The following is a 25,807-nucleotide window of genomic DNA, read 5'->3' on the forward strand; positions in this document are numbered from 1 at the left end:
GGGGCCATGCACCAGCCAGAGACAGAGCCCCTGGGAGGATGCCGGGTGCTGACCACCTCAGGTGACTTGGGGGGAGCCACAGCCTTTGGTGGGGGGGGAGCAGCTCCCTGGTCGCACCCTGCACCCAGCCTGGGACTCCGCAGGGCCTGGGGCTGCTCAGGCTTCTGCTCCCTCCAGAGCAAACCAGCAATGAACCCAGACCAGTATCACCAAGCTGGGGGACTGCCTGTGTGCCAGCTTCTGGTGGCCACGGGGATGCTGGACCTGGGGCCCTGAACCAGGCCAGGCCTCGCTCTGAGCCCATTTCCTACGTGTGCAAAGGGTGGGGAGGTCCCAAGAGAGGCCTCGACAGAGAGGAGACCCCAGCCCACAGCCCCCACTTCCACCCCTCCCCCATCGTGCCCTGCAGAGCTGGGCACCTGGGCTGTTTTTCCCACTTCCCTCCTCCCGTCCCACCAAAGGAGACATCCTGGCAGGTGTCCCCATTCTCCTAGCCAGTGGCTTCTGTTCTTGGGAGGCAGGAAGAATGTGTGCCCCAGGGGACTGGCTGCACTAGGCCCTGGGACACCTTTGGGAGGCTCCTCCCCTTCACTGCCACCCATCTCCACACCTGTACTATCACACCTCAACAGGGAGCTTTCTAGAACCTCAGGAGGCCCACGGATACCCACATCACACATCACTCTGCACACAGGCCAAACAGTGTTCCAAACATCAACCCTGGAACTCTCGTGTCCTAAGTTCTCAAGGTCCCACGCACCGCGGCCAGGGAAACTGGCCCGGCAACCCAGTGGCTCTGAGCCTCTGTCCTGGGCATTCACACCTCCAGAGTCCCTGGGAGGGCTGGGTGGCCTGGGGAAGGACGTGTCATGGAATATGGGTGAGTTCTGAGCACCTGCTGACACTGGTGTCTCCAACCTCGGCCTCGTCCCGGGAACAACATCCCATCGGCTGTTGGGAGGACACTGCTTTCCGGAAGGATTCAAAGTCGGGGCTTCCACAGCTTGGGCCTGCTGACGGGACTCATGGGGCTGGGACACATGAACAAGGCAGCCAAACCCAAGAGGCCTCGCAGGGTCCTGCTGGTCCCCCCCAGATTAGCACCTGCTGTCTGCTCTGCACAGACCCCTGACTCTGCCGGGGGCTTCCCACAAGGTAGGGCTGCTACAGTTGCCCCAACTTTCAGATGGGGTGTGGGGCACAGGGAGGCTGGGGGTGCGGCTGGGCTACACAGGGTAGGGGGCTGGAGCCTGAGCCCGAGTGGGGGCAGCAGCAGCAGAGGGCCCCCCACCTCGTGGTGTTTCCCGTGAGTGACAGAGATGAAGAAAGCTCCCATCGCAGACTTCTGTGCGTGTTTTGTTTTAAAACGGCAACTGGGCACCCAGCAATTAGTGTGCCAACATCAGGCAGCTGCCCCACCCCGCCAGGGCGTCCTCGCCATCCTGCAGCTGCCATGGGGACAAAGATAAGCCACCGGGCCCCACCCACACGGCAGCACTAAGGCCTCTGAGCTGTTTGCAGGCCACGTGGGTCCGTGTGGCAGCTGGGCCCCCAGAGCCCACCCTCCCGGCCTTCGGCTGACCCCCTGATGCACAGAGGCCTTCCTCACTCCTTCCTCAGGCTGGGGGCCACCACCCAACAGGAGCTGCAGCCCAGCTGTGCAGCAAGGCCAGAAACTGAGGCCCCAATGTCCAATGTCACCTAGCTGTGGGCTTCCTGCCCCCCCTGCTCCCAGGTGAGGTCCCCCTGCCCCACGGCCACTGCCCCAGGCAGGCCAGGCATGGTGCCCTCCTACCCCCTGCCAGAGAGCAATTATTCACTTAGAAGTTGACCATGTCCCACAGCGGGGACCAGGGACACCCCATCTCCTGTCACTGCGAAGCCTGCCTCCCACAGCCCAGGCCGCTCACACTGTTCCCAAGTGTGCCCCACGTGCCCGGGTGACATGCAATGTCCCCCCTGGGCTCTGAGCCGCTGTAATATAGGCTGCCGTCTGCCTGACCGTCCAGGGTCAGCATCCTGTTTGCTTATGCCCATGACCCTCAGGCAGGGCCCTCACCCTCACCAGTAGTGACTTTCCTTGGAATCCTCAGTTTCAGTGACCATGAAATGGGTCACTGTCAACTTCCAGAACAGTAGGGCATGGTGACATAGGAGCTCCCCAGTGACCACCTCCTTTCCTGCTTCCTTCCACAGCCTGGGAGACCGCAGGTGCTATTGGGCAGGGTCTCATCACAGCCCACCCCCAACAGCACCTGTGATGCTTCCTGGGCACCACCCCGGGGACATGCTCTCGACAGTGAACAGAGGCCGAGTGCCTTCCACACTTGGGCACGGCCCCAAACGCTGCACAGCTCGCCTGCCACCGTCCTGCTCAAAGGCGAGGCCCAGACTCTGCAAGGCCTCTGAGACCCGCTGAGCCGGAGGGTTGGGGCCAGAAGGCTGCGGCCACACTGGCCAGAAAAGGCCTTTCTGACCCTGCACCCACCTCCAGGGGGCTCTTGGTGCATGTGGGGCGGGCAGGATAGAGGGGAGGACCCCTTCAGATTTGGGGAGCGGCAGACAGGCCTACAGCTCCTCCCTATAACCCCGGCCAGCCTCCTCACCCTCTCCCAACCCTCCATAACCCAAGGAGGGTGAGCCCTGCGACTGCCTGACACCACTCAGGCCTCAGGTCAGCAGGTCCCAAAGCCCCTGGGATGGACTCAGCTTTCACAAAGGCAGCCACACCCCAGAATCACTGAACCCCAGAACGAGCAGGAGGACCAGGCTCTCCACCTCATCACCTGCAAGGCGCCCAGAATGGGCCAGGGTGTCCAAAAGGACCCCCACTGGCACAGCCTGGCCTCTACACCTTGTCTGCTCCTGCCCTGGACCCTTCTACCTCCTTCCCGCCCTCATTTTTCCAAAACTCTGACTTCACCTACTCAGTTGATGAATTAATCACAAAGACCTATTCTTTCAACAGCTCTGTTTAGTATTGCCTGATGAATCAGAGAATGTCCAGTTAAATTTGAATCTCAGATAACCAACAAGAATTTTTTAGCACAAGTACGTCCCAAATTCAGATAAACAACAAATAATTTCCTAGTGCAAGCCCCATTCAGCTTGGGCTGAGTTTGTATTCAGTTTTTCATGGTCTATTTGAAATTCAAATTTACCTGCTAAATCTGGCAACCCCGCCTGTCCCCTCTCCTCCTCTGACTGGGGAATGAGGGTCCCCTGGCCCCAGGTCCTCTTGCTACTCCCCCCTCACTTGCACAGGGGGCCCCCAATTCCGCATTAACCCAAGTCCCTGCAACAGAACTTCAGGAGATGGGGCTGTGGAGGGGGAGGGCCCAGAGGAGAGCTCCTCCTTCCCACCCACCCTCCAAATCCCTGGGGCGACCCTCTGCAGCGCAGGGTCCCTGGGGAATCCCCACGTGAGGGCAGAATTGGCTAAAAGTTGGTTGGGAGTCTGGGACATACTTACTCTAAAAAAAATCACTGTGTATCTGCAATTGAGACCTGCTTAGACTGTGAGACCCGAACTCAGCCCCTGGCCGGGGAGGAGCCTGCGGACCGGGGCTGAGTGGAGCAGAGGGGGTGCCCGAGGGAGTGCTGGGTCAAGAGGCCTGAGCTGAGGGAGGAGGCGAGAAAGCTGTTCCCGGAGCTGGGAAGGGGAGGGGAGAGGATAGGGGAGCAGAAGGGAGGGGAGGGGTAGAGCCTGACAGAAGGTGGTTTGAAAGGAGGGAGGGGGGGGGGCCTGGACGAGGGGAGGGGAGGAAAAGGGAGGGAGGAGAGGGTAAGGGAGCTTGGGAAGGGAAAGGGAGGGAGGGGCTCCGGCCGCGCATGCTCAGTGGCCCCTGCAATGCGGCGCCCGCGCCCGCGTCCTGCGTTAACCCAGTTCCACCGAGTCTCGCCGCCTGTGGGTCAGGGGGCCCGGCGGACCAGGAAAGGCTAAGGCAGAAAAGCCACGTTTCCGCGCCGCCCCCCGCTGTGCAGAGTGGCCCGGCGCCGGTCAGGTTTCCTGGGGCGGGGGGAGCCGGGCTCAGCTCTTCCCCCATCACACCTTCCCGTAGGGGTGCCCCCAAGGCACAGAGGCCACACAGGCCCTAGGGAGAAGGTAGTCCCAGGGGACCCAGGCAGGGAGCTGGGGGGGAGCGGGGCATCAGCTTGGGGATGGGAGGCCCAGAGGTGAGCCCTGATCACCTCGGTCCCCTCACCTGTTAGGTCAGCCCCCCACTATGAGGTGAACCCCACCTGTGAGTCCCACCTGTTAGCTCCTCCCCTGAAGTCGGCCCCACCTGTGACGCCAGCCCCCACCTGTGAGGTCAACCATCGGCCCTCCCAGCTGGGTGAAATATGAAGCTGCCAGTGCCCCAGGCTCTGCTCATCACAACTGTGTGTTACTGAGCAAGTCTCTGCTTCTATGGGACTTGGTTTCCTCATCTGTGGAACGGGGTGCGCACCCCCAACCTCAGGGGATGTGGAAGGTCACTGCCGAGCCACGTGAAGACTCACTACTGCTGAAGGTCAGGGAGTAACAGCTGCCTGGGCCCCAGTCCTTGCAGGGTCGTTCCTCCCCCACGTGGAGCCCCTGCCCGGGGTCACTGCTGGACACCTGCTCCAGGGGGGCTCAGGGCTCAGGCCCACATGGTGCTGGCAGTGAGTTGGGGGGAGGGCCCACAAGACAGGTTTTGAGGCTTGTGTGCCCTATGATCTCACCCCAGCCAATTCACTTCCCTCTAACTGCTTTTGTTAACCGTCCTGTAACTGCGGGCTCAGCGCGTTCGGACCCTCCAAAATCACGTACGTAACTTGGGTCTTTGGCACCAGCTGGGTGTCATGCCCAGCGACCCGGCGAATCTGGGCATTGTCAGTTCCCGGACAAGGGCCGCTTCTGTGCCCAGGGCCTGCGCTCCTCCTGGCCGCTGCGTGTGGCCGGCTGCTTTGCTATCATCAGGAGCCTCGGAGGACCGCGGCTGCTCCAGCGGGAGATGGAGCCCCCCCACACTGCACTGCACTTGAGCAACAGCGGAAGGAAGGTGGCGGGCGAGGCCTCTGGGTCCAGTCTCCCACCCCCTCCTCCCCGCCATGGGCCCCCCGCCCTGTCCCTTCCTCCCACAAGGACAACAGCTGGGCACACATTTCTGCCGTGGTCTTCCTAGCAATGGAGCTGGCCACCTAGCAGGGTGGGGGCCCTGGCTCAGGACATTTTCTGTGACCTTGTGACCCTGGGGGCACAACCACAGAGTGACAGCCAGGCCTTGCCCTGCCCCCACCTCCCGACCACCCTTCGGCTTTGCCTTAGAAACACTGCAACTCGGACGTCCCAAAGGCTCAGGTGTTCTGCAAGTCTGGACTGACCAGGGGCCTCCCATGCAGACCCAACACGTCAGCAAATGCCCTAGACACTCCCCACCCCAGTCCCCACCCAGCCTCACACCCAGGGGACTACCTGCCCCCAGCATAGACTGTACATGTGCCTCTTCAAATTCGCCCACCGAAAGCACATGTTCCTTCCACCAGAAGCCTTTCTGGAGTGCTCACCACCCGCCAGGCCCTGGTAGGGACACAGTACTGAACGAAGTCCCTGCCCACAGGGCCTGGAAGTCTCGTGAGAAAGACAGCTGTGGCATAAAAAGCAGGGTACCTGGGTCCTGGACTCCACTGGAGAAAATGTCATCAACAAGAGTTAAGCAGATAGAAGTTCAGGAAAAGCATTTCCAGAGAGAGCACACATGCAAAGGCCCAGGGGTACCTGGAAACACTGAAAGCAGCCAAGGGCTGGAGGAAAGCTCTGGGGAGGGAGGGAGAAGACAGGGCCAGACGGCAGTGTCAGGCCAGGTGAGAACTTCAGGCTTTCTGGAAGCCGGCCCCAGGAGCTTCACGGAGGCAGCAGAGAGGTGCAGGGAATAAACTAGCCACAAGTGCCCTCCAGGAGTGGGGAAATGCCCACAGGCTTGGGGGTTTCCAGGGCAGCTTTGTGGGGCCCTGGGGCCTGCAGGCTGGGTGGGCAGAACTTTGACCCAGAGCGGGGCTAGGCAGAGAGGGGAGGTCTGTGCCCACAAGCTCCTTCCAAGTACCTTATGTCCAGCCAGGAGCAAGCACACACTGGTTTCATCCCTGTTTTATGGCTGGGGAAACTGAGGTATAGGGTGGGCATGTGCTGCCAAGCCCAAGCCCATCGCTGCCCCACACAGGGCGCAGACCTTGTCCCCTCACCCCTCCCACTGCCCCTCAGCTAGGAAAGCCAGGAGGGGCTGGGGAGGATCCGAGGGTGCCGAGACCCCGGTACCCGGGAGGCAGCCACTTGTCTGCAGACTCCTTTTGTGCCAGAAGAATGTGCTGAACACCATGTGCAAAGTGACAGGCCGTCTGGGACGTGCTGCGAGGTGGGGGTGTGGGGCTACAGATGGAGCTGAGAGCTGACAAATGCTGAAGTTGGGGGATCATTCTGTCACTTTCTCTAGATTTGGGGACGTTTGAAATTTTCCATAATAAAGAGTTAAACAGGAAAAAAAAATTGCCCAAGACCTCCACGGTACCGGGCGACACAGAGTAACAAGGCCCCCCTTCCTGCCAGAGAGTGGTTGTGAGGGAAGACAGGACGGGTGAAGGCCAGCCGCTCCAATTCCCGACGGCCCTGCCTCCCGCTGCCTGTCCCCAGCAGCGCGCAGCGAGGACACTGGCCCGGCGCAGGGCACCAGCACCAGGCCGGTGCTCGGCTCCACGGCCGCACCGGACACAGAGGCAGAAAAGCAGCTGTCGGTCAGGAAGGGGCCAGCAGGCTCACTGCAGCAGGGGCAGAAGAATGAGCAGTGGTGCTTGCCCAACACATGCTGGATTTCAGGGTTCTGCCGGTCCTGACCCTCTCTGCATGTAGAGCACTTTGCAGGTATAAACCGCAGGTGGGGAGGGTGGGGTGGGTGGGGTGCTTGGGGAGCTCAGTCGGTTAAGTGTAGACTTCAGCTCAGGTCATGATTTCCTGGCTCGTGAGTTCAAGCCCCACATCGGGCTCTGTGATGACAGCTCAGAGCCTAGAGCCTGCTTCAAGTTCTGTGTCTCCCTCTCTGTCTGCCCCTCCCCACTCACGCATGCGCTCTTTTGTTCTCTCAAAAATAAAATACAACATTAAAAAATAAACACACAAACCGGGGAGTGTGAAGGTACTTTAGAGGAGCTGTGTGATTCCATAGAAATATACCCACGTGCTTTTCTGCTTGAGCCTCACAAACTCCTATTCATCCCTCGAGACCCTCCCCTGTGCCCGCACCCAACACAGGCAGTTGTAGTGGCTTCTGTGGATGTGTCTGCTCAGGGCCAGGCACGTGGGAGGGGCTGAGTAAACCTGATGGATAAGTGAGGGTCTCTCTCACTAGTCTGGGGGACATCTGAGGGTGGGCTCTCTCCTCCCATCGTGAGCTAGAACAAGCCTGTGTTCCACCTTAGAGACTCCACACGTGCAGACATATCCCCCAAAACATAGTTAAAGCCGGCACCCCACCAGCACCCCCACCCAGCGTCGGGGGACACAGTAGTAACCGCGTTTAGGAGGCACTCGCAGTGCTGTCTTTAGCATTACCATTACCGCCATGGTCCAAACATGGGGGCTGAGCTGTGCAAGCACGCATGCCCCAGGGCTGCCCTGGCCCCCAGGCCTCATGGAGTCACCCCCTCCGGGCCCCCTCGCCACGGCCAGGCCCACGGGAGGCAGTCCCCCAAGCAGCTCCCCAAGGGGCCTCACCATCAAGGGATGGTCGGGACCTTGTGTTTCTGGATCCGCCCAGAGCTTCCCCACGCGGTGCTCAGACCCCAAAACAGGCAGCAAACACGGAGGACGTGGGACTGACCCCGGCTGGGTGCCCCAGGCCCCTCACCATGAGCGGGGACAGGAGTGCCCGCCCCTGGAAACTCTCGGGCCCGAAGGCCTGGTACACAGCACAGCAAGTACACAACGTCTACACACAGCTCAAAATATGGCACCGGGTCACCCGCTCGCCCCACTGGACTGTCCACCGCAGAGCCCACGGACTGAGGCAGCTCTCAGCCCCAGTTCCAGTAGGAACTCAGGCCAGCACTGAGTACGCTCAGTGCCCCTCTGGTCAGAGAAGGAGCCTGTGTCTGGACACTAACTGGAGGTCCCCTGGGAGGCCAGAGAGCACCCCAGGGGCCTCACTTGACTCTCTCTCCACCCAGGTGTCACCCGGCCTCCATCTGTCTGGCCCTGGGGTCAGAGGACCCAGGGGACCCCCATGCTGCCACCTCAACAAAGGTCCTTCGGGGGTCCTGCCCAGATCCCAGCTCCTCGCTCCCTTTGGGGCTATCTTTGAGTCACCTGCCCGTGTGCTACTCCACGACTTGGACCTCAAAAGAGCAGGATTCTGTGTGCCCACAACGGGCCGCCACCCAGCAAGGGCTTGGGGTGTGCAGCGTGAGTGGGATGAGGCCACGTGCCGGGGCCAGCTGCAACCCAGCACGACTCCCCGCTGCAGGCCCAGAGCACGGCCCTGCCCAGTGCAGGCGGACGGCCCCCTGGTGCAGACGACCTGGAGGGATCGTGCTGGCAGCCAGGTCACTACAAGTCTTCAGGCCACCGAGGGCTCCCACCTCTAGCCCTCCCTGAGCCCCCAGACCAGGATCAAGGTGGGATCCGGCGTGAGGGTACGGGTCCCTCTCTCCGCCCTCCCGGGCGGGAGGCACCACTTCATCTGGCCGAGTTCTGTGCCTGCGTGGGCCCGGCCCATGCCAGTACAGCCCATGCCTACACGGCCCACGCCTACCTCTGGCTGACAGCTTCTTGGTGTTGATGATCTTTGCTGCGTACTCATGACCAGTGCAGAGCTTGACACAGCGCCGGACCACAGAGAAAGCCCCCCTGCAGAGAAAACGGGGGACACAGGCAGGAGAGATGATTAATCTCCCTGTGAGCACCCTGCACCCAAACCACAAAGCCCTGCCTGGGCAGACGTCCATTTGAGGAAGAGACACCAAATGGGTCTGCCCTCTTTCCTTGGCGCCAACCTGACAGGGACCCTTTCCCTGGCCTGGGGGTCACCCCGGTGTCCTTCAGGGTCAGCTGGGCTGAGGGCCTGCCTGGGGCCTCCTAGCATGCGCCCTCAGGCCCTTGGCACCAGACCGGGGGGCCCAGTGAGTACTCCCCAGAGCAACCAACTGGCCCCCCTCCAGGCAGTACAGCCAGCACGGGACTCATCGAAGGTTTCAGAGAGAAGGAGGAGCATCGTGTCACTGAGCCACACGGCCGGAGGACAGGGCCCGTCCCTGGTCCTCCACCTCCACCAGGCCTGTTACACAGAGCAGGAGGGGGCCCAGCGTCAGGGCTGAGGGCCAGAAACCTGAGAGAGCCGGTTACCACTGCGATGCCATCTTGAGAGGCCTGAGGACCAGCCACAGACACTGCCCCTGAGAGGAGGCGGGTCTGCCAGAGAGCAGAGAGCCGGCCTGGGTCCCGTTAGAAGGTCCAGTTTTCTAAGAACACTAGACCAGGCCCATGAGCCGGGGCCAAGGAGCTGGAACAGGAAACGACCCGGGCAGTGTCTCAGGCCAGGTGTGTGGCCACTGGGGACGGGCGGGCGCACCCCTCCGCTGTCCTCCCCACGAGGCCCGTCAGGCGTGGGACCCCCAGGCCTATGCAGCCAGATAAATCCACGGCCACCAAGCCCCGGGTTCTGGGTGATGCCAAGGCAGTGTATTAACGAGAGAACACCCTTGCTACACAACAGTCCCCGCATCTATGGCTTCCTTCCAGCAGCTGCAGTTACCCACGGTGGGCCAGGGGCAAATACTCCTCCCGACACATGGTCAGGTCAGCAGCCACCTCATGCTGTGTCACAGGCCTGTGACAGTCACCTCCGTCACCGCCTCACCGGGCTTTTCACCCCATCGGGCCGGCGTGGAAAGGGCGCATGTGGTGTCTACACGGCTTTCTCACAACGTGTTGTCACACCAGCCTCCCTTCACCATCCTTGCTGTGTCCCTCCCCGCAGCTGACTCAGAAGTGCAGCGAAATCACAGACGTGCGCTCGGAACAGACACCGTGTCCACAGGGCTCAGAACTACACACAATTTCAGGCGTCCTCTGGGAGTCTCGCAACCTACCCCCGCTGACGAGGGAGGACTTCTGTGACCCTTCTTAAGACAAAACTTCCTTAGAACGTACTACTGGTTTTCTCAGAAAAAAACTAAATAGTAGGACACGAACCCTAACCAAACGTTTTCTTCACCACCCAGACTGTCATAAGCAATGGTGGCACTTAGGGCCACGTGTCTGCTGTTTCAATGTCCGCCCAAGAACCGGGCAGTGGCTGCCCTGGGGGGGCAGGCAGGTTGGGGGACACTCACTATTCACCCCACACTCTCTGCCCCTCTGATTTTCCTCACTACATAAGAAAAAATATAAGGAAAGGATGATTATTTTGACCCACAAAGGAGAATAACCACCAACTTCCTGCCGCCCTAGCTTCGAATTCTACTCTGGGCTTCCTGGCCACGCCGCATCACCCTCTCTGAGCCTCAGTTTCCCCATCCACGTAAGGAGTGAGAAAAACTCCCGGGGCTGCCTGAGGGGTGAGCGAGGCATTGTGTGGCCACCTGCCTGAGACTGCCCTGGGCTGGTGCTCACCAGCCTCGCCCCCTGCTGGTGCCTGCACCAGCCTCCTGCTCGGGGGAGCGATAGCATGGCGTCTGTGGACCTGGGCTGCCATCCGCTTGCCCGGACAGGGGCTATGCATGCCTCTGTGGACAGTCAGAATTTCCTGTGCCAGAATGGGACCTTCACAGCGCAGGCCTACCCCCAGCCGGAAGTTGCCAACAGCCAGATGGCACGCCTGTTTATGGCAAGCCTGTGGCAGGGCGGGTGCCCGGGGAGGCCCCCAAGGACAGAGGTGGGCTCATCCTGGGAGCAGGGCCAGACCCATCAGGCCCTTCCCCCAACTGCTGCCCAGACAGGGTAAGCACAGGAATGAACAACAGGGAGCCAGCAATCCTCCCGGCATTCGGCAGAGTGTGCATGAACAAAAGGACACAGAGCCAATGCCCAGGGCTCTGGACAGTCAGCTATGCAGACCTGCCCGAGACTGCCCTCCACCCCACGTCCTGGGGGCCTGCGTCCCTCCCATGCCAGACAGTGCTTTTCCTTCCCAGAAGCTCTACACCTGGGACAGTGAGGGCCTGTTGTGAGGCCGAGGGCAGGCGGGCAGTGGACAGACGCCGGACATGGAGGAAATGAAGAGGGCAGCAGACACAGTGCTTGCAGCAGGCACTCAATAATCGAGCTCACGGGGAGCTCATTAGACACAGGCCTTTTCATCCTGATGTCCTGCCTGCCAGGTGTAAGGAGGGCACCTCCTGAAGCCCCTCTGCGGGGGTCCTGTTGCCCAGACTAGAGGAAAGTTCTAGAAAGAGCTGCCCCCATCCCTCTCTGCCATTGGTCATCTGCACCCCAATGCCCATCAAAACCCACTGCAGGACGAGTGGCTGAGCCTGGGGCTTGGGTCTCCAAAGGTAGATGCCGTGGAAATTGGCGGGAGAGGCCAGCCAGGTGCTCACGGCAGTCCCCAGGCACGGAGGGAGAAGCTGGCAAAAGCAGAGCGCGCCCAGGGGGCCGGTGTGGCCACAGGTGACCACCGCTCCTCGGGCTTCTGGTTATTGTGGACCCCCAACCTCTCCACCTCATGCTAAGCATTGGCCCCTTCACCCTCAGCTGTCCCTGCAGAACGGCCTGAAACCGCTCCTCCCACATGAGCCACCTTCCCTCCCTGCCCCTCTGCCTCCCCTGTCCCCAGCGGCTCTGCCAGTGGGTCCCAGGTGTTGAGCTGTCGCCAGGAGTCCCCCAGAACCGCCAGTACGGAGAAGCATGTAGCATGTGCCCTTTGGGCCACCTGCTGTGGGCCCCAACATCCAGCTGAGGCCTGCAGCCCCCCCCCTGGGGACTCGTAGCAGCATTCCACCAGAAGAGATGGCGCTGACAAAGGTAGGGTTCGTGTGCGCTGAGCTCCCAGGATGGCCCCGCGGTAACCCGGATTTTTTGTGAGCCTTGGAACCAGCAAGGACGCTAAGCACGTTTCCTTTTCTAATTAGCCTCGCGTGATTTTCAAAAGCCCCGTAACAGGGCTTGCTGCCCTGGGCCTCATGATCTGAACGCTTTATTCCACTCACTTTAAAAAGTGAGTTCAACAGCAGCCGCCAGGCCTGTAATGCGGCAACCTGGAGGTTCAGAGCCAGTCCCCTACCAGGCCCTCCTCACAGGCCCCACCCTCCTGGCTTCTCCCCACAAGCGGCACTGGCAGCAGCCTGCCACGGGGGTCCCGGGGCCACTGGACGGGCAGCACGGGGCGGACCTCACCTGGATGCGGTGCAGGACCCGCGGCCCCAGGACCGCCAGGTCTGTGCCTCTTCGGGATTAAAAGGCACGTCCCGTCCTGTGCTGTAAGGGGTGCGGTGGGAGGTCTGCCGGGCCCCTCACGGTTTGATCAGGGGCCCCACGGCCTCAGCCCCTCAGAAGACGCCCCCCATCCCTCCCCAGATGCCACCGGCCCGGTCTCTCCCTGTCGTTCTGGGGGCCGCCCCTTACGCTCCATCCGCACAGCCAAGCGCATTCGGCCCCGGGGCACACCGCGGGGGGCACAGCAACAGGGGCGGGGTGCAAAGCTCGCGTGTGGCCGTGCGGTCTCCACCCGCCGGTCTCCCGACTGTCCCCACCACACGCCCGCCCCAAATGCCACCGTGAAACCTGCCGCCGACGCCGCACCTGCAGGGAGGAACTTGCCCCTCCCAGCCCTGCCCGCCTGGCACACCAGCTCAGCTCGCACCCCGCCCCTGCCGGCCCCGCCCGCCTCGCCCCTGCCCCCTCCACCCCTAGGGTCCTTGCATCCCTGCCCCCTCCGGCCTCGCCCGGTCAACCTCGCCCCGTCCCTCCGCCCCGGCCCCGCCCGCTTGCCCTGCACACCAGCTTAGCTTGCATCCCTCCCCTTGCCGGCCCCGCCCGTGTCGTCCCCTCCACTTCTCCCGCCCCTGCATTCCCTGCCCCCTCCGACCCTGCCCCATCAACCTCGCCCCGCCCCTCCGCCTAGGCCCCGCCCGCCATGACCCTGACGGTCCTGCCCCCTTCCGTCCCGCCCCTTTCGTCCCCTCCGGCCCCGCCCCATCAGCCTCGCCCCGTCCCTCCCGCCTCCGCATCTCCGCCCCCAGATCCCGCCCCGTCAACCTCGCCCCGCCCCTCCGCCCTGGCCCCGCCCACCAGCCCTGCACACCAGCTTAGCTCGCACCCCGCCCCTGCCGGCCCCGCCCGCGTCGTCCCCTCCACCCCTCCAGCCCCTGCATCCCCGCCCCCCCGGCCCTGCCCCATCAACCTGGCCCCGCCCCTCCCCCTGCCCACTTTCTCCGCCCCCGGGCCCCGCCCCGTCTACCTCGCCCCGCCCCCGCCAGCTTCGCGCACCAGTTCAGCTCGCACCCCGCCCCTGACGGCCCCGCCCCTGACGGCCCCTCCCCTGCCAACCCTCCCTCCCCTGTCAACCTCGTCCCCACCCCTATCGGCTCCATCCGCCCCGCCCCTCGCCTCTGCCGGGATCACCCACCCCTTCTGTGGACCCCCCCCCCCCGCCCACTTTCTGGGCGGACACTGCGGGGCCGCGGCAGCCTCTCTCTGCTCCCCGCTTCCCGGGCCACTCCCTGTCCTCGTCCGGTCCCGCACGAGGCTCATTTGCGGGGCTCAGTGTCGGACAGGTGTCCCCGGGGCCTTCCCGGCAGCGAGTTTAGCCACGACCCATGTCCCCGTCCTTGGAGGGGCCGCCGCACCCCGGGAGGGTCTCACAGTTTAGAGCCGAGAAAAGCCAATAGCGGCGGAAGCACTTGGCTGGTCCTGCAGCTTCGGTTGCCATCTCACGTTAATAAATGGGTGTTCTGGAACCTTCCTGAGGCTGTCCCAGTCCATCCTCCGCGGCCCGGCCTGCCCCAGGCAGGCTCTACTCGGGGGCGTCGGGGCCACAGCTGGGCCCACCGACACAAGTCGGGGAGGCCTTCACCCCTTCATTCCCGTTCACCTCCACGATCAGCTGCTATTTAATTCGTGTGTTCGCTCAACGCTCTGTCCCACCTTTGAGTGACATGAGCTCTTGGGGATGAAGGAACAGAGGTCCCCTGATATTTTCAGTCTCCACTGAAGCAGTTGGGTGGCAAACAGTAGCTTCTACATGAAACAGACGACTGGGATTGTGGTTTTTATGTATTTTCCTGCCAATAATAATAATGAAATACGATCCATGCTCATGGGAAAAATGGAGGCAACAAGATGTTAGAGACCAAGCAAACCGCCTCAACTTAGAGGCCAGGAGGGTATGTAAGCCTCCCTGCCTGCCCACCTCCCCGGCCCTGGGGTTGGAGCGGTGAGGAGATGGTGCTGGTCCCCGACAGGACTTGGGCAAGCGTGTGTCCTGCTGGCCTGGGGTCCTGCTGCGGGAGTGATGTCCAGGGCCGGGCCCATGAAGGCTGCCCACCCCCCAGCATCAGGCTGGCTCTCAGGGCCCTGGGGACTGCGTTCCTCTCCTGTCCAGGGAGGAAACGGGGAAGCGGGCCTGAATAAGCCTGGCTGCAGACCAGTGTGGACAGCATCTCACTCTATTTGTGAACACCCATGCCCCCGCGGCCTCTACGGCACCCACACAAGCCACGTGTGTGAGCGCCTGGGTGGTGTACCGCCTTCCGTGTTGACCTTCGCTGCACACACCATCCCCACTCTCTGACCTAGATCATGACTCCTCTGAGCAGAGAATAGTCCTTCCATGGAGACAGCGCCTCCTCGACTGGCAGGCATCTGGGACGTTTCTAATGTCCTTCCTCATAAATGGGCTGCCACGGACACCTCGGTTATCCGCGGAGAGTTTCTTTCCAAAGGCACAACAGCTGGGTGAGTCACAACCCACAACGACACAAGTTCTCGCCATGGTCCCAGTGTCCAACCCTGGCGTTTCCCAGGCCCTCGGAATCCCAGCTGCTCCCAGCCCCGAACTCTGACCCCAGGTAAGATGCTAAAGCTATGCCTCGTCCCTACCGTGCTAGTGTCCTGGAGCCGCCTTAACAAAGCACCACAGGTTGGTGGCTTAAACAACAGAAATGTATTGTCTCCAAAGGCCAGAAGTCCAAGATCAAGGTGCTGGTTCCTCCTGAGGCCTCTCCCCAGCTACCGGGGGTTTGCTGGGGACCCGGTGCTCCCTGGTTTGTAGAAGCATCACCCTGATCTCTGCCTTCATGGTCACGTGACATTCTCCCTGTGTCCAAATTTCCCTTTTTAGAAGACACAGTCATATTAGATGAGGGGTCGTCCTACACCAGGGTGCCTTCATTTTAACTAATCACATCTGCAACCACCCTATTTCCAAACAAGGGCATTTTCTGAGATACTGAGGTTAGCATTCCAACATACAAATCCTGAGGACACACAGTTAATCCAACACACACACATGCTGGCCCTTGACTCTACCTTATGGAGTCTGCCACTGGGTGCACCGGGCAAACGTTTCCCAAATTATGTCCCTCAAATATTAGCTCCACAGGATGTTAACACATGGTAGGTACTAGGGGGGCTCTGTGGGCAAATAGGTTTGGGAACCAGTATGTTAAACAGTGTTTTCCTTCCTCCCTCCCTCCTTTCTTTCTTTTTTATTGCAGGACTTCTCAGGGCCTTAGTATGGTCATAATCTGTACTGTGAATTTCCAACTCAGGAGTATGAGACGCAGCCTTTCCCTGACTTATTTCACCACAGAATCTTTATACAAAAAGTCTCATGAAGGCCAGGACTGGGGGCAGAAGAACTTCTAGTCTAAGGCCTCCATACTGACCCCTTTCTGAAACCCTGTGTGGCCCACTGAAGTCCAGCAACAGACGTCTTCTGAACGAGTCCATCCACAAAGAAAGAAATGGTGGGGACATGGCAGAAATGCCCCCCGCCAGCCAGCCGACGCCCCCAGCCCACCTGCGGACACATACCCAAACACGCTTCACTTGGGAGTCTTGTGGGCACATCTCTGAGTCAGAACCCTGCAGGGCCCCCTGACCACGTGTGCTGCACGCCCTGACAAGATCTAGCTGTAAGTAAGCACAATGGTAACTAGTCAGCGTGACTTTCTACAGTCACATCAAGTTCGCACAGTCCTACACAGATGATGAGAGCCTGGCCTTGGCACGTGTCCCCACTGCTTGATTTAAGTCCCATGGCTCACACAGCCACCCTCAGCACTGCCCAGACCCACCACCCCTCCCCACCACAGCTGGGACCCCTTGGGTCCCGGTCGTACAGACTGCAGACATCCTTGAGGAGTTTCCTGAAGGGCTCAGGCAGCAAAGCTGACGGGAACAAGAGGGTGAGCACCAGCCCAGGGATGCGGGGAGGTCTGAAGTGGGAGGAACACCCTGGGATTATTTAATGGGGCAGAATTACTCTGGGAAGATGAACAAGTTCTGGAGACGGACGGTGGTGGTTATTCCATGCTGTGAATGGACTTAGTGCTGCTGAGCTGTACATTTAAATGGTTACGTGGTACATTTTATGTATATTTTACTACAGTGGAAAAAACAAGGGGAGAACACTAAGCCAGCCCATGCTAAACCACAAAGGCAGGAGTAGCCATGTTAATTTCATGCAGAGCAGGTTTGAGCAGGACAGTTACCAGGATAAAGAGGAGCATCACACAATGATAAGAGGGTCACTTCTCTAAGCCTTAATGTGTACACGCCCAAAGAGAGTGAGCCAAACCACGTGAGACAAACACTGAATGAACTGCAGGGAGAAGTCGATGAATCCACGATTATGGCTGGAGACTTCAACACCCTCTATTAGAAGTAGACAGACCCAGGAGCACCTGGGTGGTTCAGTCGGTTGAGCATCTGACTTTGGCTCAGATCATGAACTCATAGCTCATGGGTTCGAGCCCCATGTCGGGCTCTATGCTGACAGTGCAGGGTCTGGAGACTGCTTCAGATTCTGTGTCTCCCTCTCTCTCTGCCCCTCTCCCCACTCAGGCTCTGTCTGTCTGTCCCTCTCAAATAAATACATAAGCATTAAAAAAAAAAAATAGGTAGTAGACAGACCCAGCAGGCAGAAAACTAGGAAGGCCATAGCTGAACTCATCCACACCATCACTAGACTGGATCTAAGAAGCCTCTAAAGACAACTTCACACAGCAACAGCAGAACACACATTCTTCTCAAGCCCCCGTGAACATTCAATAAGACAGACCACATTCTAGGCCACCAAACACACCTTAACAAGTTGATAAGAACAGAATCATACTAAGAATGCTCTAAGATCACAGTTGGATTTAACTAGAAACACAGAAAGATAGCTAGAAAACTTGACAAACACATGGAGATTAAACAACACACTTCCAAAACTAACAAGGGTCAAAGCAGAAATATCAATAAAAAATATTAAATATTTTTACTAAATGAAAAACGAAAGAAAACTTAACAAAATTTGTGGAACACAGTAAAAGCAGTGCTTAACGGAAATTAATGTCATTGAATGCATATATTAGAAAAGACTACTTAAAATAAATAATCTAAGCTTCCACCTTAGGAAACTAGAAAAAGAAGACCAAGTTAAATCCAAAGTAAATAGAAGATATAATAAAAGAGCAGAAATCAATGACATTGAAAACAGGAAATAGAGAAAATCAATGAAACTAAAACCTGATTCTTTGAAAAGATCAAATCGATAAGCCTTTAGCCAGGATAAGAAAAAAAAGAGAGAGTACATATTACTAATATCAGGAATGAAAAAGAAGCCAACACCACTGACCCCACAGAAATTAAAAGGATAGTAAACGAATACTAGGCCCACAAACTTGGTAACATAGATGAAATGGACCAATTCCTTGAAGGACATAGTCTGTCAAAACTCACACAAGAAGAAACAATCTCAATAGGCTTGTATATATCACAGAAATTGAATCAATAATTAATAACCTTTCCAAACATAAGGCACCAAGCCCAGGTGGGTTCACTGGTGAATTCTACCAAACACTTATGGAAGAAGTTATACCAATTCTTTACAATCTAGGAAGGGGGGTGGGGGAGGGGAGGGGAGGGGAGGGAAAGAAAAGAAAAGAAAAAGAAGCAGAAGGAATATTTCTTAACTTATTCTGTGAAGCCATCATTACCCAAACCAAAAACATTACAAGAAAAGAGAACTACAGACCAATAACTCTCATGAATACAGATGCAAAAATCCTCAACAAAATATTAGCAAATAGAATCCAACAATGTATGAACAGAATTAAACACCATGGCCAAGAAGCATTTATCCCAGGTATGCACAGTTGACTGGCTCAGCATTTGAAAACCAACTAACATAATCCACCACATCAACTGATTTAAAAGGAAAAATCACATGATCATATCAATAGATGCAGAAAAAGCACTTGACAAAATACATCCCTATTCATAATAAAAACTCAGCAAACTAGGAACAGAGGGGAACTATCTCAGCTTGATAAACACTGTATTAGTTCAAAATGTCACACAGTCTGGGTGGCTTGAACAACAGGAATTTATTTTCTCACAGTTCTGGAGGCTGGAGGTCCAAGATCAAGGTCCAGCAGGGTTCGGTTTCTTACGTGAGCTCTGTTCTCTTGACTTGCAAGTGGCCACCATCTCACTGTGTGCTGACATGGCCTCTCTTCAGTAGGTGCACATGGAGAGAGAGCAAGTGAACTCTCTGGTGTCTCTTCTTATAAAGACACTAATTCTATTAGATCAGTGACCCACTCTTATGACCTCAAGTAACTTTAATTACCTCCGAAAGATTGAAATACAGTCACATTGGAGGTCAGGGCTTCAACTTATGAATTTGGAGGAGCAGGGCACAGTTTAGTCCATAGAAAGCACCTACAAAAAAACTTGCAAATAACCTCAGACTTTTGGAGAGAAAGTAGATACTTTTCCTGTAAGATCGGGTACAAGGCAAAGATGTCCCTTTTTATCACTCCTTTTTAACATCATACTGGAAATCCTAGCTAATACAATAAGACAAGAAATGGAAATAAAATGTGTACAGACTGGGAAGAAAGAAATAAAACGGTCTTTTTTTTTTTTGCAGATGATATGATTGTCTATGGAAGAAGGCCCCCCAAATGGACAAGAAAAACCGTCCTGGAATTAACAATTATAGAAAAGTTGCAGGAAACAAGATTAATGTACAAAAGTTAATTGTTTCCCTACATACCAGCAGTGAGCAAGTAGAATTTGAGATTTAAAACACCATACCATTTACATTGCTACCAAAAAATATACTTGGGTATAAATGTAACAAAATATGTATAAGATCTATAGGAGAAAAATCAAAACTTTCATGAATGAAATCAAACCAAATGACAGGGATAACCAATGTCCATGGATAGGAAGACTCAATACCATCAGGATGTCAGTTCTTCCCAACTTGACCTACAGATTCAATGTAATTCTTATCAAAATCCCAAAAAGAATCAAACCTGATACTAAAGTTTATAGGGAGGCAAAAGACCCAGAGTGGCCAACACAAGATCAGAGGAGAAGAACAAAGTCCGAGGCTGACACTACCTGACTTCAAGACTTGCTACGAGGTTGCAGGAATCAAGAGAGTGTGTTTTGGTGAAAGAATACATAATGCATCAACGGAATGGAATAGAGAGCCCAGAAATAGCGCACACAAATAGAGCTGATTCTTGACAAAGGAGGAAAGGCAAGTCAATGGAGAAAAGACCGTCTTTTCTTTTTTTTTTTTAATTTTTTTTAACGTTTATTTATTTTTGAGACAGAGAGAGAGCATGAATGGGGGAGGGTCAGAGAGAGGGAGACACAGAATCCGAAACAGGCTCCAGGCTCTGAGCTGTCAGCACAGAGCCCGACGCGGGGCTCGAACTCACGGACCGAGAGATCATGACCTGAGTTGACGTAGGACGTCCAGTTGACTGAGCCACCCAGGCGCCCCAAGACCGTCTTTTCAACAAAAGTTTCTTCTATAGTCTGAATGTTTGTGTTGCCCAAATTCACATGTTGAAATTTTAACTCCCAAGGTGATGGTACTAGGAGGAGGGGCCTTTGGGGGAGTGATTCGGTTATGAGGGTAGAGCCCCCATAAGTGGGACCAGTGTCTTAGAAAAGAGACCCCAGAGAGACCTCTCCACACCTTCCACAGGTGAGAACACGGGGAGGGCACCTGTGTAGGAAGAAGGCTCTCAGTAGACACTAAATTTGCAAGCACCATGACCTCGGACTTCCAGCCCCCAGGACTGTAAGGAATAACTTTTCATAAGCCCCCAGGTCACAGCAGCTTGAACAGACTAAGGACTGGAACACACACACACAAATGAATCTAGAATAGACTTTACACTTTTCACAAATATTAACTCAAAATGGATCATAGACCTAGATGTAAAAGGCAAAATGACAAAAGTCCTAGAATATATCATAGGAGAAAATCTAGGTGACCTTGGGTTGTCAATGACTTTCTCAGATACGTCACCAAAAGCATTTCCAAGAAAGAAACAACTGACCAAACAGGGTTGGTTAAGATCAGAGCCTCCTGCCCTATGGAAGTGAGGGAGATATCAGATGGGCCAGAGACGAGAGGAGGAAACACATCGGGTGCAGACTTCTATTCCAAATACACAAGGGATTCTCTTCTTTCTTTTTACTGTTTGTTTATTTTTGAGAGAAACAGAGAAAGAAAGAACATGAGAGGTGGAGAGGCAGAGAGAGGGAGACAGAATCTGAAGCAAGCTCCAGGCTCCACGCTGTCAGCACAGAGCCCAAACCCATGAACCGTGAGCTCATGACCTGAGCCGAAGTCAGCCGCTTAACCGACTGAGCCCCCCAGGCGCCCCCCAGGGAATTTTTTTAAGTTTCTTTCTTCCTTCCTTCCTTTCCTTCCCTTCTTTCCCTTCCTTCCTTTTCTTCCTTCCTCCCTTCCTTCCTTCCTTCCTTCCTTTCCTTTCTTCCCTTCTTTCTTTTCCTTCCCTTCCTTCCTTCCTTCCTTCCTTCCTTCCTTCCTTCCTTCCTTCCTTTCGTAATCTCTACACCCAACATAGGGCTTGAACTCACAACCCCAAGATCAAGAGCCGCGTGCTTTTTTGACTGAGCCAGCTGGCTGCCACGAAAAATATGCAAAGAATTCTTAACACGGAACAATAAGCAAACAAACAATCCGATTGAAAAGTAGGCCAAAGGCAGGAGCAGACACCTTGTCAAAGAAGACAGAAGACAGAAGTCAGCATGTGGACAGATGCCCCACAAACACGTATCGTCAGGGAAACGCAAATTAAAACGACAACAAGATTGCACTTCATGCGGATCAGATAGCCCGAGATCCAGGACCCCGACGACGACACCCAATGCTGGATGCCAACCAGCAGGAACCTCGCATGCTGCTGGCAGGCACACGGCCTGGTGCTGGCACCTGGGGGACAGTTTGATGGTTCCTCACAAACTAAACGCACTCTTACCACGGGACCCAGCCCTTGAGCTGCTTGGTATTTTCCCGAAGGACTGAATGCTACGTCCACACAAAGACCTGCCTGTAGATGTTTACAGCACCCTTATTCACAGTTAGCAGAACGTGCAAGCAACCAGGACGGCCTTCAGCAGGTGGACACAATGCACTGTGGTCCCTCCAGACAGGAACGCTATCCAGCACTGACAAGAAATGAGCTTATGAGCCATGGAGACCTGGAGGAACCTGAAATGCGTATCGGGGAGTGAAAGAAGGCTCCACGTGCGAGCCTCCATACCGTGTGATTCACCAAGAAGGCATTCCAGAAAAGGCAAAGTTATACAAACGGTAAAATAATCAGTGGTCACCTGGGACTCGGGGGGCTCGGGGAGAGCAGAGGGCCTGACGTGCAGTCACAACACTGTGGAACTGTACTGTGACCCCACCCCTGCGCCATCCTGTACACCTGCACAGAAGCAAACTCCCCAGAAGCCGCAGACGGTAGTAGTGACGTAGCGACACTGGTCACCACCTGTAACAAGGAACGTGACCTGGGGCCACAGAGGAGGTGGGGTAGGTGTCCCACCTCCCATCCACGTTTCCTGTAAACCTAAAACTGCTCTAAAAAGTACAGTCCTGGGGCGCCTGGGTGGCTCGGTCAGTTAAGTGTCCGACTTTGGCTCAGGTCATGATCTCGGGGTTCATGGGTTTGAGCTCTGTGTCAGGCTCCGTGCTGACAGCTCAGAGCCTGGAGCCTGCTTTGAATTCTGTGTCTCCCTCTCTCTCTCTGCCCTTCCCCTGCTCACACTCTGTCTCTCTGTGTGTCTCTCTGTCTCTCTCTCAAAACTAAATAAACATTAAAAAAATATTTTAAAAAGTACAGTCCACTGATTTTTTAAGGAGAAAGAGAAAACAAACTATCTTTATGACACGGGGTCAGGGAGGGATTCTCCAACCACATGCAGAAAAGCTTATGCCACTGACCAATTAGCCTCATGTCGGAGCCTCAAAACCCCAGCCTGGCCAGGGACCCCCACAACACGAAGAGGCAGGGTGCTATGCAGGTGTCACAGACTCCCTGGTGCAGGCAGCACCCTGGGCCCCCCCACATGTGCACTGCCCTCCACAGTTCTGGGCTCCCAGGACCCTGCACTGGGTGGGGCTGGCTGGGGATGCAGAATGCATTGCTTAGGTCACGGCACCGAGAGGCAGGGGCCAGCGCAGACCCCCACCCGTCCTGCACACCCACCTCTCAGGTGCCCTTTGCAGGCTCAAGAAGGATGGGGGAGGAGGTGGGCTTGGATGTGCTGGGGGATGGAGCCAGAGAAGCTGAGTCCTGGGACCGCAGCCTAGTAGGGCAGCCCCGTGACCAGCACACAGGAGGGGCCCTGAGCTGCCCAGGGTCTCTTGGGGTCTGGCTCACCCCAGCTGAATCTCTGGAACTTTACGAGATGGCTGAGGTCACACTGGTGTCTCTACATGCCGGCCGCACGGCAGGCGTATAAACACCACAGGGATGGACCACACTGTCACCTGCCCCACCTGGCCCCAGTGAGCGCTTGCCAGGCAGCTTGCAGCGGGACCACAGGAGCGGCGGGGCCCCCTCCGCACACCCCAAGTGCCACCACCCGACCCCGTCGTGGACAGCCAAGAGCGGGGGCTGTGGCCTCTGTCCACCTGCGCGGAGCCTGGGGGCTGGCGGGGGCCCAGCCGGGAGAACCGTCGGTGTACCCGAAGCCCGAGTGGGACTCGAGTGAGGTAACACCAGCTCTCGTGTGACGGTGTCCGTGCCTCCACGGGCTGCAGGGGCCGCCGGCCCCTTCCCTGTGCTGCCTGCCTCCGCCCTCGCTCACCATCCATCGGACTGGAGCTGTTTTCTGCAGGAGCTGCTTCCGTTTGAGGGCAGCACCCCCTCGCCACACAGGGCTCTGTGTCCCCACCTGGGGAGCAGGGTCACACGCTTGGGAGACAAGTTTTGTTCTGTCCCTTAAAGTGAACTTGGACGCTTCAAGGACATGCCTGTGTCTCCCCTCCCTGTTCCCTGGACCCAGACTGCGGGACTCCAGCCACCCCGGAAGCCGGTCGTTGGCTGGAGCCACCCAGCAGTGACACTGGGACAGGACAGGAAAGCCCAGCCAGGCCTGGGGACACCCGCACCCCTCCCCACATCTGCTCTGTGAGGACCAGGGAGGGCGGGAGACTGCGGACAAGGGGGTCCTGCCTGTGTGCCGAGGGTGAGCCCAGCCGTCCTTGGGGAGCACCAGTGACCACTGGGCTTGAGAACGGCCTGCACACACTGGCTGCCGGACCCCCGCTCCCCAGTTGAGTGCAGCAGGTGCCGGGCAAACCCCTCATGGCCACGGTCTGAGGGCCGCTCGTTCTGAGTCACCAACACTGAGGACCACGGACGTTCCTGGAACCTACGCTCTTCCTGTTTCCCGCTGGGAGACGCCGACTCGGAGAGAGGGCCCTGGCCCGACAGGGACACGCACCCCACCCTTGCTCCCGCCACACACGTGCCCCAGACAAAGTCAGTGGCACCCCTGGGCCCCCACTTTCCCCGAGGCTCGAGCAGACGGCACAAGCCATTTCACCGACGACTGGAAACACTTCCATGTTTTAAAGCAGGAACATATCACGGGAAGGAAGTAAATACCAAGTCACTCATGAAGCTCTCAGAACAGAGTGGCTGTGGAGGCGCGACCTGGCCTGGGTCTTGGCGGGGCTCACCTGGGGGACTGTGGGAGCTGTCCATGGCCTCTCCAAATGGGTTCTCAGGGGGTAGTTTGAGGCGGGGTGCGTGGGAGCCCCAAAAGGCCCTCCCCCTCAGAAGCCGGGTACAAAAGGAAAACTGCAGTGGGGTGTGTCTACCAGGCCCCCTGGCCAGGGTGCGTCCACCGTCTCTGCCCTCCACAGGCCCCGAGGGAGCAGGTGCAGGTGGCCACCCTGCCCGGGCAGGTTGCTTCCTCAGCCCAGGGGGTTCCCGGCACTGCCGGCCTCACCGCAGACACAGTTCTCCAGTGTCACCTCTGTGCCAGGCGCTGTCCCGCAGAAGCAGCCACCAGGCCCGGCCGAGGAAGGAGGGTCTCACCCAGGAGCCACTCAGTCCTCTCTGGAGCAGGAGGTTCAGACAAGGAGCTGCTCGTGCCTGCCTGGCTGCAGGCCTGGGGCCTGGGTCAGCCTGCCCACCTCTCAGAGGGCACTCCCAGCCCTGGCCCACCCTGGTTGTGCCCCCACCTCCCGCCTGCACGCCCAGGGGCTGCCCCAGAGCACGCCTGAGCTCAGCTCGGTGCACCCAAACCTGCCCCCACTCCTCCCCGGACAGACGTCTGTGTCGATGCCCCATTAAGTGTGACCAAGGACAGATGCAAAAACCCACTTGGACAAAACAGGACGGCTAGATTCACACACAGCCACCGTGGTATCTCCCCACAAGACGGCACCTGGGACCTTCTTCTAGCCGGGGCTCCACAGAGCGACCTTCAAAGGCAGCTCTTCAAAGCCACAGCCACCCAGCGACCTAGCGCAGGCAGTTGGGGACAGGGACAGAACAGAGTCAGACCGGCAAGCCTGGTCTGCAGTTACTGCCGGGGCAGCTCGTAGAGCAGCCATCGGAGGAGGGGCAGGAGGTCAGGGAGGCGGGGTCTCAGCTGCCTTGGGGCATGCACGGCCTGTCGTGCATCACACACACATCAGCATACGTCACACACCACACACACTTCCCACACACTTCCTACACGCTTTTCACACACACATCACATGTACACCATATGCACAGCATCCATCACACGTACATCACACGTACATGCACCGTATACACATCATACCCCTACACACACACATCACATGTACATCCAGACAGCAGAGCACCGTCAGCCTTGACAGGGGAGGAAGCCGTGTGCACAAACAAGGGGTGAAGGTAATGTGGAGAGAGAGTGTGTGTGTGTGCACGAATGTGTGAGCATCGTCAGCCTTGACAGGAAAGGACGCTCTGACACTGGAGAATTTGACGCCAAGTGGAAGGAGCCAGACACAGAAGGACACGTGCTGGAGGGGTCCAGTTCCGTGGGGTCCGGAGAGGGGTCCAGTCCACAGAGACAGAGAGGACACGGGGTTGGTGTCTAATGGGGACAGAGCCTCCGTGTGGATGGAAAAGGTCCAGGCATGGACGGTGGTGGTGGCCGCACACAGCGTGGATGTGCTCACTGCCACTGGAGCACGAAGGTGGTGAGGTGGGGGCCCTGTGTCGCATGCACGTCCCCACGCACCTGGCGGGAACGCGGCCGAATCTCTGGGAAATCATTAAGAACAGAGAGAACCTGGTGTTCGTAATGCTCTCATCA

At 57.3% G+C, this 25,807-nt stretch overlaps 1 protein-coding gene and 1 long non-coding RNA gene across 7 annotated transcripts in view; one reads left to right on the forward strand and one right to left on the reverse strand.

Moving 5' to 3' along the window:
- CAMK2B (calcium/calmodulin dependent protein kinase II beta) overlaps positions 1-25,807 on the reverse strand; it is an 82,072-nt gene that overhangs the window by 44,104 nt on the left and 12,161 nt on the right. For all 6 annotated transcript variants that reach the window (XM_042962795.1, XM_042962798.1, XM_042962794.1 and 3 more), the window contains exon 2: positions 8,766-8,860. In XM_042962795.1, coding sequence (XP_042818729.1) covers positions 8,766-8,860 — 95 coding nt within the window. The remainder of the gene's footprint in view (positions 1-8,765; positions 8,861-25,807) is intronic.
- LOC122232715 lies at positions 4,375-12,106 on the forward strand. The gene is made up of 3 exons (XR_006210102.1): positions 4,375-4,514; positions 6,569-6,880; positions 8,182-12,106. It is a non-coding gene; the product is annotated as an uncharacterized LOC122232715 (long non-coding RNA).

The sequence above is a fragment of the Panthera tigris genome, chromosome A2 (assembly GCF_018350195.1).
Source record: "Panthera tigris isolate Pti1 chromosome A2, P.tigris_Pti1_mat1.1, whole genome shotgun sequence".
NCBI lineage: Eukaryota > Metazoa > Chordata > Mammalia > Carnivora > Felidae > Panthera > Panthera tigris.